Genomic DNA, 11,989 nt, shown 5'->3' with positions numbered 1-11,989 from the left:
TATTTATATGTGGATGAACTTCCAGATGTTCAAGCTGGTTTTAGAAAAGGCAGAGGAACCAGAGATCAAAGTGCCAACATCCACTGGATAATCAAAAAAGCAAGAGAGTTCCAGAAAAACATCTACCCTTGCTTTATTGACTATACCAAAGCCTTTGAATGTGTAGATCACAACGAACTGTGGAAAATTCTGAAAGAGATGGGAATATCAGACCACCTGACCTGCCTCCTTAGACATCTGTATGCAGGTCAAGAAGCGACAGTTAGATCTGGACATGGAACAATAAAATGGTTCCAAATCAGGAAAGAAGTACATCAAGGCTGTATACTGTCATCCTGTTTATTTAACTTATATGCAGAGTACATCATGAGAAATGCTGAGCTGGATGAAGCACAAGCTGGAATCAAGACTGCCAGGAGAAATATCGATAACCTCAGATACACAGATGACATCATCCTTATGGCAGAAAGTGAAGAACTAAAGAGCTTATTGATGAAAGTGAAAGAGGAAAGTGAAAAAGTTGGCTTAAAGCTCAACATTCAGAGAACTAAGATCAAGGCATCTGGTCCCATCACTTCATGGCAGATAGATGAGGAAATAATGGAAACAGTGACAGACTTTACCTTTTTTGGGCTCCAAAATCACTGCAGATGGTGACTGCAGCCATGTAATTAAGACACTTGCTCCTTGGAAGAAAAGCAATGGTCAATCTAGACAGTATATTAAAAAGCAGAGACATTACTTTGACAACAAAGCTCTGTCTAGTCAAAGCCATGGTTTTTCCAGTAGTCATGTATGGATGTGAGAGCTGGACTATAAAGAAAGCTGAGTGCTAAAAAATTGATGCTTTTGAACTGTGGTGTTGGAGAAGACTCTTGAGAGTCCCTTGGACTGCAAGGAGATCCAACCACTCAATCCTAAAGGAAATCAGCCCTGAATATCCATTGGAAGGACTGATGCTGAAGCTGAAACTCCAATACTTTGGCCACTTGATGCCAAGAAATGACTCACTGGAAAAGACCCTGATGCTGGGAAAGACTGAAGGCAGGGGAAGAATGGGACAACAGAGTGTGAGACGGTTGGATGACATCACCAACATGATGGACATGAGTGTGAGTAAGCTCCGGGAGTTGGTGATGGACAAGGAGGCCTGGTGAGCTGCAGTCCATGGGGTCACAAGGAGTCAGACACAACTGAGCAACTGAACTGAACTGAAGCTTGACTGAGAGTTGTATAATGGTCACATGCCTAAGAAGTTTATTCCTACCATTTTACTTGTTCATATAAAATTAATACTCACAAAATGGAGGTCTGTGAATTTTCTCTTTTAAAGGCATCTGTAACACTTCTCTGGAGGAATCTTAAACAGAATCTTATGGTAAAAAAAAAAAATTTATCCTTGTTAAAACCAGAGATGGGCCAGGAAGAAAAGGATTGGCAAAACGTAGTCAGTGGTCACCTAGGGTGACTGTGTTTGGATGGCCGCCATCTTGGCAGAGATGCAGTGCTACATTTTTATTTCTCACCTCACTCCTGCCAGGAAGCAGGAGATCTGATGGATACTTACCACAAGTTTTTATCTATTTTTGTAAAGCCCGCTCAATGGCACCAGATTCATCATATAGACATGTTTAGATTATGAGGGAAGTTTCTGTGTCTTTTGATCTGAGAACACCATATGAAAAATAAGATATTTTGGGGGACTATGGATATAATTTGTTGATTGGGGTTTTCAAGAGTTGTTGACAGTGCTTAGTGATTAACTGTGGTATACAGCTACATGCATAACTCTTTACTTGATGGGGATTATTTTCTTTCCAAAGTGTGGTTGTAATATTGTTCTTTATATAATCAAATTTTCAACAAGAGGCCAAATAGGTGACAAAATTATCTTTCAAATATTAAATCGACTATATCAGTAATGGTGTTTGGTGTCAGGCAGGTAATTTGTGAGTGTAATACCTCTTCCAGAAGGCTAATGAGCAAAAAAAATTTAAAAGATCTGTGTGTTGTGTGTTTTTTTCTACCCATTTTTTCCACAAATGTGTGTGTATATATATATATATATATAATATGTATATATATATACATATATATGGAATCTGGCACTATGTCATACATTGAATACAGTCAGGAGAAAGACAGAGTTCCAGGTACCCAAATGGCCTTCAGAATACCACCCAGTCACTCTCCCTTGACTGGAGGCTGCCAGGAAGCAACACAGGACTAGGTCAGGTATAGAGATGTTCCTTTTCTCAGCCAGACAACAAGTATCAGACTGGGTTGGCAATAGTCTTTTAAATATATTCAAAGATTGTTTTGTTTTTTTTTTTCCAAAATATCATGTAACTGGAGTAGTCCCAAGACAGCTATTTGCAGTTGATATACAGAAGAATGTCAGTTATGAGAAGCGGAATAACTCACTTTTTTCATGAATGAGTCAGGTCTACTCTAAAAGTTCAGAACCAATATGAATACTTGAAAACATTAGTTTTTCTTTGCTATTTAGACATTTACCAAAGAGATATATGGAGAGGAATATATTAACTCTCTCTGTATAAATATTAAATGTTATTCAAAGGTTATTAACGGTACAGAATGGAAGCCATCTGTACACATGCCATATAAATATTAAAGAAATATCAAAAGCACAATTATTAGCATATGCATAAAATGGTATATAATCCTAGAATGAGCATGGAGCATGAATGCCAACGATGTTCAAAAACACATCAGCAAGTGTGATCAGCATTCTTCTAACCATCATTTGTTCTTTCTGTTGTAACTGTGGATTACAAAATTAATAAATAAAAATATATAAGTCATTTCTCTGGTGCCTAACAGTGGGATAAACACTGGAGGAGGGGAGTCTACAAAATACAAAATCCATTGTTCCTTCCTTTAAAAAAACTTGCCATCTAGTCAGTAAGTCAGAGCTGACACAAAAATCAATTTAATTATTAAATGAATCAAAATAAAAAGCCAAGGGGGAGAGAGAGGAAGAAGTCTTTCTTATGGAAGGGGAAAAAACTGAAGGTGGGAGGAGAAGGGGACGACAGAGGGAGGATGAGATGGTTGGGTGTCATCACCGACTCAATGGGCATGAGTTTGAGCAAGCTCCGCGTGTTGGTGATGGACAGGGAAGCCTGGTGTGCTGCGGTTCATGGGGTCACAAAGAGTCAGAAACCACTGAGCGACTGAACTGAACTGAACTGAATGGTCTGTAACGTCTGGTTTGCCTGAGCTAGCACTGGTTCATACTTATTTTTTTGGTATATCATATTCCAACATATATATGATTTTTGAAAAATTGTAATACACTTTAAAATAAAACTGTTATTTATCTGCCAAAATCACAATCCTAATTTTCTATCTGTAAATATATATTGTAAATAAATAAATGATTTTTAGCATCCTACTTTCATTAGCATCCCAGTTTGGATGACATATGATTGTTGAGGTAATCTAAACATCAAGGAACAATAGACTGAACAAAACAGGTAAGATTGAAAATGGAAAAGATGAGAATGGACATTTCATCAGAGAAAGTAATAAAATTTAATGACTGGAGAGAAGTGATCAAAAGTGATTACCAAATGCTCAGTCTTTAATAAATGGGAAAACGGCGGCAGAACTCTGAAAATCTATAAAGTTGGAAATATTATAAAATGTAAAGAAAAATTACTCAAAATTCTTTTGTCCCAAGGCCCCACAATACTTCATACCAGTATTCTTTAATTTGTTTCTAGGAAACACATTTGAACTGTTTAAGTTTCCATATAAGTATTAATTTAGCTCTACTGTGAATTCTCTTTTAAAACCTGTGGCGGATTCATGCTGATGTATGGCAAAACCAATATAATATTGTAAAGTAATTAGCCTCCAATTAAAATAAATAAATTAAAAACATAATTAAAAAAATAAAAGTTGATTATCATTTATATATAGTATATGTGCTGAAGCACTTTATCTGAATAATTAGAGATTTTATAAGTGGCTGAAGTATCACCTTTTCCTGCAAATGGGAACTTACAAAGACTTGTTTTAGAGGTGAGAAACTAAGGCCTGGGAACTAAGGCTTGTATTGCTCTGAATCATATGGGTTAAAAATGATGAATCATATTTATGTAGCAATGAAGAGGTATCAGCCACTGTCCTAAGCAAGCTATGTATATTGAATGATTTCACCTTACAATAAAGCCTATGAGGTAAGCACTATATTACTACCATCCTCATTTTGTAGTAGGAAAAAGTAAGGTTCAGAGAGGTTAAGAATTATTTTAAGGTTGCACAGGCGGTAAGTGGAAGAAATGGGATTTGAGCCCAAGTCTTCAGACGCAGAGTCATTTCTCTTATCCACTCTATTATAGTGCCAATCACACCAAGAAAGTCAAGAAGCAGTTGTGACAGTCTTTCATCCTGAAGATCATACACAGAACTGCATACATTTAGAGATATTGTGTTAGAATTATTTCTCTCCTGCATGTATGGAGGATACATTTCTTGTAACAACAAGGAGATCCTCATAATTCAGAATAATAAATCAAACTCAAATAATTTTCTCTCACTTGTGCACAGGGGCATGCTTACAAAACATTTATAAAATCCTCTTTAAGGAAGAGCATGTTTCAATCTTTGAGGTCACCCGTGTAGCCTATTGGGCTTTCCTGGTGGCTCAGACAGTAAAGACTCTGCTTGCAATGTAGGAGCCTATTAATATTGAAATACAGAAATGAAAGGAGAAAATTAAACCTCAGTTGTGCTTAATATGGAGAAAGAAATGGCAACCCACTCCAGTACTCTCGCCTGGAGAGGTGCCTGGCGGGCTACAGTCCATGGGGTCGCAAAGAGTCGGACACAACTGAGCGACTAACACTTGTGCTTAATAAGCATTCAAATATCTTAAGTCAAGAAGGTTCACTGGAAAAAACATATTCTCATGCTAATTTGCAACATTGTGGTTGAGAATAGCAGTTTTAAGAATTACCAAATCATTTTCTAGTAACATTCAACAATATTTCTAAAAAGTGTTTTTCTATCATCATCAGAAAGAGAAACATTAAAATTATATTTGCAAATATTTCACTTAACAATAACACAATCTCACTGTATTTTTGGAATATTCAAATACCCAAGGATTGTTTTCAATGACAAAAATTTTAAATGAATGCTATTCTATTTGTACTGTGGGGCATATTCTATTGCTGTATGCTGAATCAAAATCTTAAAGGATTTACATCTTTTCAAAAGAATCTAACACTACAGAGAACCTTTTACATTTGCTAAAACCTTCAGCAAGGTTTTACTGTAAACATTGAACTGTAGTTTCTTAAATTATTGTAACATGTATTAATGTAATTGCAAGCAGTGATGGATGTAATACTTTTTGATTTGGAATATCAAGAGTGTCTTTATAGACCTCCACAAAGCCTTTGGAAGGGTCGAGGGAGGGATAATCTAGGTTTTGGAAGGGTGGGGGCACAATTGCCTTCCTACAGTCTGCTGCTGGATGGGATGGAGGAGGGATCATCTAGGTCTTAGATGATGGAAAGGAACAGCTGCATCTCCACCTGCCTCATCTTGGATGGAGCAGACATGGGATCATGTAGGTTTTAGGAAGATTAGAGGCAGAGCTTCATTGTCATCCTTTACATGTTTAAGCCACCAGAGAGAAGTTATTGCAACATTGTTTCATGTTTTAAATTAGGAATGCTACAAAACAAAAGATAAGAGAACCCCTCCCAGGAAAAGAGGGTTAGGGGTCAAAATAGCTAGAGGAATTTAGATTTTGAAGCAAATACAAACCCCCCAAAATAAAATAGTTCTCTAAACAAAAAGGGAGACCATGTGCCCTAATTTTAAATGCAGTTACTATGAAAGAACTATCCCTCAAATGTCTATTATTTGAAATTAAATGTCTATTATTTGAAATTAAAAAAATCTCTTTTAACATTGTTTCGCTTTAAATTTATGGTGTGAATGTTACTGCTTCCTTAGTTAATGATATGCTTTTAAAACTATTAATTTGTTTAATATACTTTTTAATGTGCATCTACATAAAAACTTAGGGAGGGCATTTAGTAGACAGTATTTAAAACATTATTTTCTCACATTTCTGTATTTTCCCCTTTCTGTTTTTCTAGTATGCCTGCTAAAAATCAAGTATTATACTCGAAGGCAAAACCATCTCCTAACCTACTCTATTCACTTTAATGGTAAATAACTAATGATCTCTATTTGAATTAGTAAAGTAACCCAAACAAAAATAATTGAAACACATTAAAAACTAATTTCACATGTAGATATATTTATCACACGTACCTTTACATTCAATAATATATTTGTTGTTAACTTTCACATCTTTCACAGCAATAAGAGTTAGTGTGCTTTTCATCATGGGATATTTAATTGGATAAAATAAAATGTCACTGAAAGACACAGGGCTGGAAGGACACAAAGAAACAATGTGTAATAATGATAATCCTAAGTATCTTTGTACTTCTAAGTAATTTCACAGATAAAAAATTAGAAGTACAAAGATACTTAGGATTATCATTATTACAAAGTAGTATTTAAAAATTAGGCTCTTTTCATTTGGTATTGAACTCACTGCTCTAATTATAAAATCTAAGGACCTGAAAGCATTTTGAATGTACCATAGGGTCTAATTCCCTCTGAAATTTTGCATACCTTTTATGACATCTCAAGAGCATCCCTGGTGGTTCAGAGGTTAAAGTGTCTGCCTGCAATGCAGGAGACCTGGGTTCGATCCCTGGGTCGGGAAGATCCCCTGGAGAAGGAAATGGCAACCCACTCCAGTATTCTTGCCTGGAGAATCCCATGGATGGAGGAGCCTGGTGGGCTACAGTCCGCAGGGTCGCAAAGAGTCGGATACGACTGAGCGACTTCACTTTCCTTTCCTTTCCTATGACATCTCAAGTGCTGCTGGAACACTGCGTCAGTGCCTACAATTTGGGGACGTTAGTCCCTGAAGCACTCATCCATTTTTGAAGACCTCACATTAAAAAGAAACACTTTTATAGAAAGAGATCTGTGCTTTAGATTTCATTCAATAAACCTGATTCTTTGGCTGGGTTGAGGGAGATAAAGAACCACGTCCTGGTATGTGAATAGGGAAGACTGAAATAGAGAGGGCTGAGTGAGGCACGTACAGAATTTAGTTCTCCTTTCACAGGACAGTGTTTCAAGCACCAAGAGCATACATAACGTTCTCTCTTAGGTCTCACATCTTACTCTTTCCAATCCTTCTAAGTCACAGTGTGGGACTTCTAATGTATTGCCTTCAGGGCTGAAACAAGTCCATAGACACAATCAGGTCAATGTAGGTCTATATTCCTCATTCTAGACAAATCAGTCAGTATTACAGTCTCTTAAATCCATCTGGGCAGAAGTTTTGCTTGCTTATTTGTTTTTTTTGTAAAGAAAGATGCTCAAAGACATTCGGAACCCCATCTGTTTCTGACGCATGACTGGGGTGGAGACAGTATGTCTCTTTTCACCTTAAAGTTGCAATTTTAATGTCACAGAACTCTTTGAACAATGCAAACTTTACATTTAACAATTTTATATGGACTGCTTCTAAGCAAAATCTTCAGTTTCTGAAAGAGCACATGTGACTTTTTAAATTTAGTAAGGACCTTACATTCGTCCCATTAACTTCCAACTTTTCGGGTGGTTTCTGTCTAGATATTTGTTATGTCTGGTTATGTTTCCCAGAATTTTCACAGTTCTGCATTTTTGCGGGCATATTTCCTGTATGTTTCTTTAAATTCTACAAATATGTTGACAGGATAGAGTCCAGAAAAAGAGTTCTGCATACTTCCAAAAGAAAAGTCCCTCAGGGTGACTTAACCTTAGGGATGGTTAGTCACCAAATTCCTAATCTCTCCTGTGACTGACACCAGAGACCTAGGCCAATGCTAGGCTCAATTTAAGACCATTCTAGGCTGCCATTGCAAACATTTACAATTAGGCACTGAAGCTGATAACCCCTAGCTATTATGTTACAAGATAAATTTAGCATAGAGTTAAGTATCATGTAAAAGTTTTCATGTGATATGTAATCAAAAACTTACTTCAAAGCATACTTTAAAATAGATTAGGAAAATTATCATTTTTCTGGGACTAAAGATCTTAAGCAGTTTTGAATCTCAGTATTTCATCTACTATTATTTCTGAAATAATAGTACTGATACAAATACTGAAATATTCAGTATAAATACTGAAATAAATACTGAAATACTCAATATTTCATCAGATCTATAATTAAAGAACAAGAGGTATAATTTTCTAAAAAACATAGTTCTCATACACATTCTTCTATTGTTACCATGATAATATTTTTCTGGCAGTAATTGAAACAGAGTCTTACCAAAGGAGCTGGGTTCCTTGCTAGGCTGGGGAGTCAAGGAGGCATTATTCATAGCATTATCCTGGATTTTATGATCATCTACCTGGAAATCATTCACTGGAAAACATATACAGCCAATTAAAATAGAGGACATTGTCACAAGCTCATAACTGTACACATAAAACAAAGCACAGAAGTTGTGTTTAGAAAAGTAAATGTCTAGAAATTTTATTTACATTGCTTTGTTAAATTGTGCTGCATGCTCATTTGCTCAGTCACATCTGACTTTTGAGACCCTATGAACTGTAGTCTGCCAGGCTCCTCTGCCCACGGGATTTTTCCAGGCAAAGATACTGGAGTGGGTTGCCATTTCCTTTTTCAGGGGATCTTCCTGACCCAGGGATCAAACCTGAGTCTCCTGTATCTCCTGCACTGGCAACTGGATTCTTACCCAGAGCCACCTGGGAAGTGGTGAACAGTGGTGAATCTTTAAACCTATCTATACATATATCTTATAATATTTCCATGAGTATCTTTGATGTTCTTTGTCAAAACAAAAGGGGGTAACAGTTAATGTTTAAGTCACTCCTTTAATTAATTTTATAGCTGGATAAAACTGATCTTCAGTGGTAGTTTCCAAAGAACCATTTTCCCTCAAATTGTTATAAACCTAAGGGATTTTAGCAGTCCTACTCTTGTGCCTAAATTTTACTACAGTATTCTCAGAAAGGAAAATTAAATAATCTAACCTACAAATTTTTTTTTCGATGAAAATAATTTCCACTATAAATTTCTTAGGGCTTCCCAGGTGGCGCTACTGGTAAAGAACCCACCTGCCAATGCAGTAGACATAAGAGACACGGGTTTGACCCCTGGTTGGGAAGATCCTCTGGAGGAGGGCATGGCAACCCACTCCCCACGGACAGAGCCTGGGGTTTACAGTTCATAGGGTCACAAAGAATTGGACACGACAAAGAATTTAGCACACATAAATTTGTTAATTCTCTATTTCTTAAAAAAATTAAGATAGTGACTAGTTTATATCAGATTTAGAGTGAATACAAGGGATCTTCACTTGCATGGCTGCAGCAAAATCTGGGTAAACCTGAACATCCTTTAAGATGTCTTATTTTAAAAAGAATACCTATAAAATGAAGTAAAAGGAGATGAGAAATAAACATACATGTGTCTTCACAGGTGTTCTTGCATTCTTCTAGTGATTCAAAGTTGTTGAGATTCCCGAGACACCCACCATATGTGAAACGTTCACACTGCTTTGATTGATTGTTATAAAAATACCTAATGATATAACCACGACAGATTCCAGTATCTTCTTCCAAAAAGCAGTAATCTGGCTTTTCTAGAAATTATTAAAACATAAGAAAGTAGTATTCTTTTTTTGAGTAATTTAATTATGTTAATTAAAAATATAAACAACTGGTTAAGTTGAAGTTATTTAAGGAGTACATATGAAAAGATAAAGATAAAAGGTAAAATATAACATTATCCGTAACTGTGTTTTATCCACTTTGACATTTAGAACAATGTATGTACAACGATCATACATTGAGTCTACTGGAATTTCAAGTTCTAAATTTCTCATAGTTAGCACATTAACTATCAACTTTTTCATATATTGAGAGAATAAAAGATATTGGGGTTTGATTACCCTTGGTTTGGAAGTGTAAAGTATTATGGCAAAAATTTGGTTTATTTATTTTTGTTAACCTTATGTGCATCTACATTTAGGAAAGATCCACAAATTTCATAATTTTCAGATGTGTAATCTAATTTTAAAGTATACTGTACTGCTTCATTATGAATGGCTTCAATTTTTATAAACAGAGAAGTTTTGAGGCGGGGTGGAGGCTTTCATGGCTATACTTAGAAGCTCCTAAATTCTTATGCTGAAATCAATATCTGTATTAGGTATGACATCCTCCACCACTGTGTCTCTTATTTTTCTTCCAGGCATTGGAATGACTCCAATAGTGCAGAGGCAGAAAGGAAATACATGTTCAGGGATTGGAGAGGCTTTTGAAAAAGCCTAATACCCAATCTTTGATAGTGCTCCAATCCAGGCTAAACACAGCTGTCATAGAAGTTATGCCACTGTGGTTTACATTACAAGCCTTGTTTACATGCATACTCAGAAAGAAGAGCTTCAAATTATTTTCAAAATTATGATTGCAAGATATATTGTGCTTGAATTTTCAGGGGAAAGCTCGAGCTTCCCCATTTTCTGCCCTCTGTGCTGCTGCCCATGAAGGCAAAAATGAACCGCACAATCTTTTCACATCTTAAAGCATGTTGTATCCATCTCAAGGAAACAATATTCATGAGTGTTTATTTTAAAAAGAACATGTATTTAATAATGTTAACGATTTCTGAAACAGTAGAAAAATCAATCTGCATGAAAAAATTATTTTATTAAGTAAAATATAATATTTTAATATAGAGTAAAATATCTATTACTATGACTTCTCAAAGTACCAATTTGAAAATTATTTAGTTCCCTGTTTACTGCCTCTTGTTTCTTAAGGTGACTGTTACTATTATTTCCATGGTAACAATTTGTGGTTAAGTATGATATATGAAATAAGGAAAAATCCTACTTCCTTAAATTTTTTTAATATACAATAAGAGAAAGAAAAATACATTTGATCACTAAGTTGATTTGTTTAGGTCTTAGTATGTACTTCTTATAAAACTTTAAATCATATTAACAAATAATATAAGAATTCTATGCTTAACAAAAGGGAGTAGGTAAAAAAATATTGACTATAAAGATGAGAAAATGGTAATAAATTATCCTGAAATGTAATTAAGGAATTATACAACTGGAAGTTGCTATCATTTATATGAGACCCCATTGTAGGACAGATTTTATTTTATTAATTGATATTGCATACTTGTAAAATTATTCTGCTTAGGCCTACAGCTTAAAATATTTATGATTAAAAATTAAGAAATTCATTCCAGTATTCCTCAGATAAATAAAGTTTTAATATTTGTATTGAATCTGTATATACAGTTGTTGCTCTAAATTGATGCTCAGTTAAAACCTAGAATGCAAGCTTTAAGCTATATACCAACTTCCATAAGCCACATGATTCTCACTCCTAACTTTTGTTCCAAGCTGCCAACTTGGTAACTATCTGAAGCAAACAAGGTGGGTTGTAGAGAATCTCCATTGCCTCTGTAACTGTTCTGATGGTGATGCTACGAGGTATGTAACAAAGTTAACTTCAAATCAGTATGTTTAAAGGTCTTCATTATTGATTAATTTCAGCATCTGACCATTTTTAAATGTGAATAGAATTGATAGCTTTATTCTCTTTCATATGTAGGATCAAAATAGAATCAATTCTGAATCATTAAATATAAATTAAGTAGCATAATTTTCTAGTAACTTTTCCCTGCATATAATTTTTTCCTAATTCTACATTTTTGAAAAAAAAAATCCTAACATTTAAATATCAAAGATATCATCTCTTACTTGATCGACAAATAAGCCTAGTTATAAATATGATATTACAGATAGGAAGAATTTCATTTAACTGAGGTAGTGAACACTTTTGCAAAAATTAATTCAATATTTATAGAAAGTTATTTTAC

General features: G+C 35.0%; 1 protein-coding gene across 2 annotated transcripts in view; it reads right to left on the bottom strand.

Moving 5' to 3' along the window:
- TFPI (tissue factor pathway inhibitor (lipoprotein-associated coagulation inhibitor)) overlaps positions 1 to 11,989 on the bottom strand; it is a 98,300-nt gene that overhangs the window by 12,561 nt on the left and 73,750 nt on the right. For both annotated transcript variants that reach the window (XM_010859725.1, XM_010859726.1), the window contains exons 5-6: positions 9,555 to 9,731; positions 8,393 to 8,488 (exon numbers count right to left, since the gene is read on the bottom strand). In XM_010859725.1, the coding sequence (XP_010858027.1) occupies positions 8,393 to 8,488; positions 9,555 to 9,731 (273 nt within the window). The remainder of the gene's footprint in view (positions 1 to 8,392; positions 8,489 to 9,554; positions 9,732 to 11,989) is intronic.

Source organism: Bison bison, unplaced genomic scaffold (genome assembly GCF_000754665.1).
Source record: "Bison bison bison isolate TAMUID 2011002044 unplaced genomic scaffold, Bison_UMD1.0 scf7180017864459, whole genome shotgun sequence".
In the NCBI taxonomy this organism is placed as follows: Eukaryota; Metazoa; Chordata; class Mammalia; order Artiodactyla; family Bovidae; genus Bison; species Bison bison.
The sequence above is the reverse complement of the archived record's forward strand: the minus strand, read 5'-3'. Positions and strand labels throughout refer to the sequence as shown.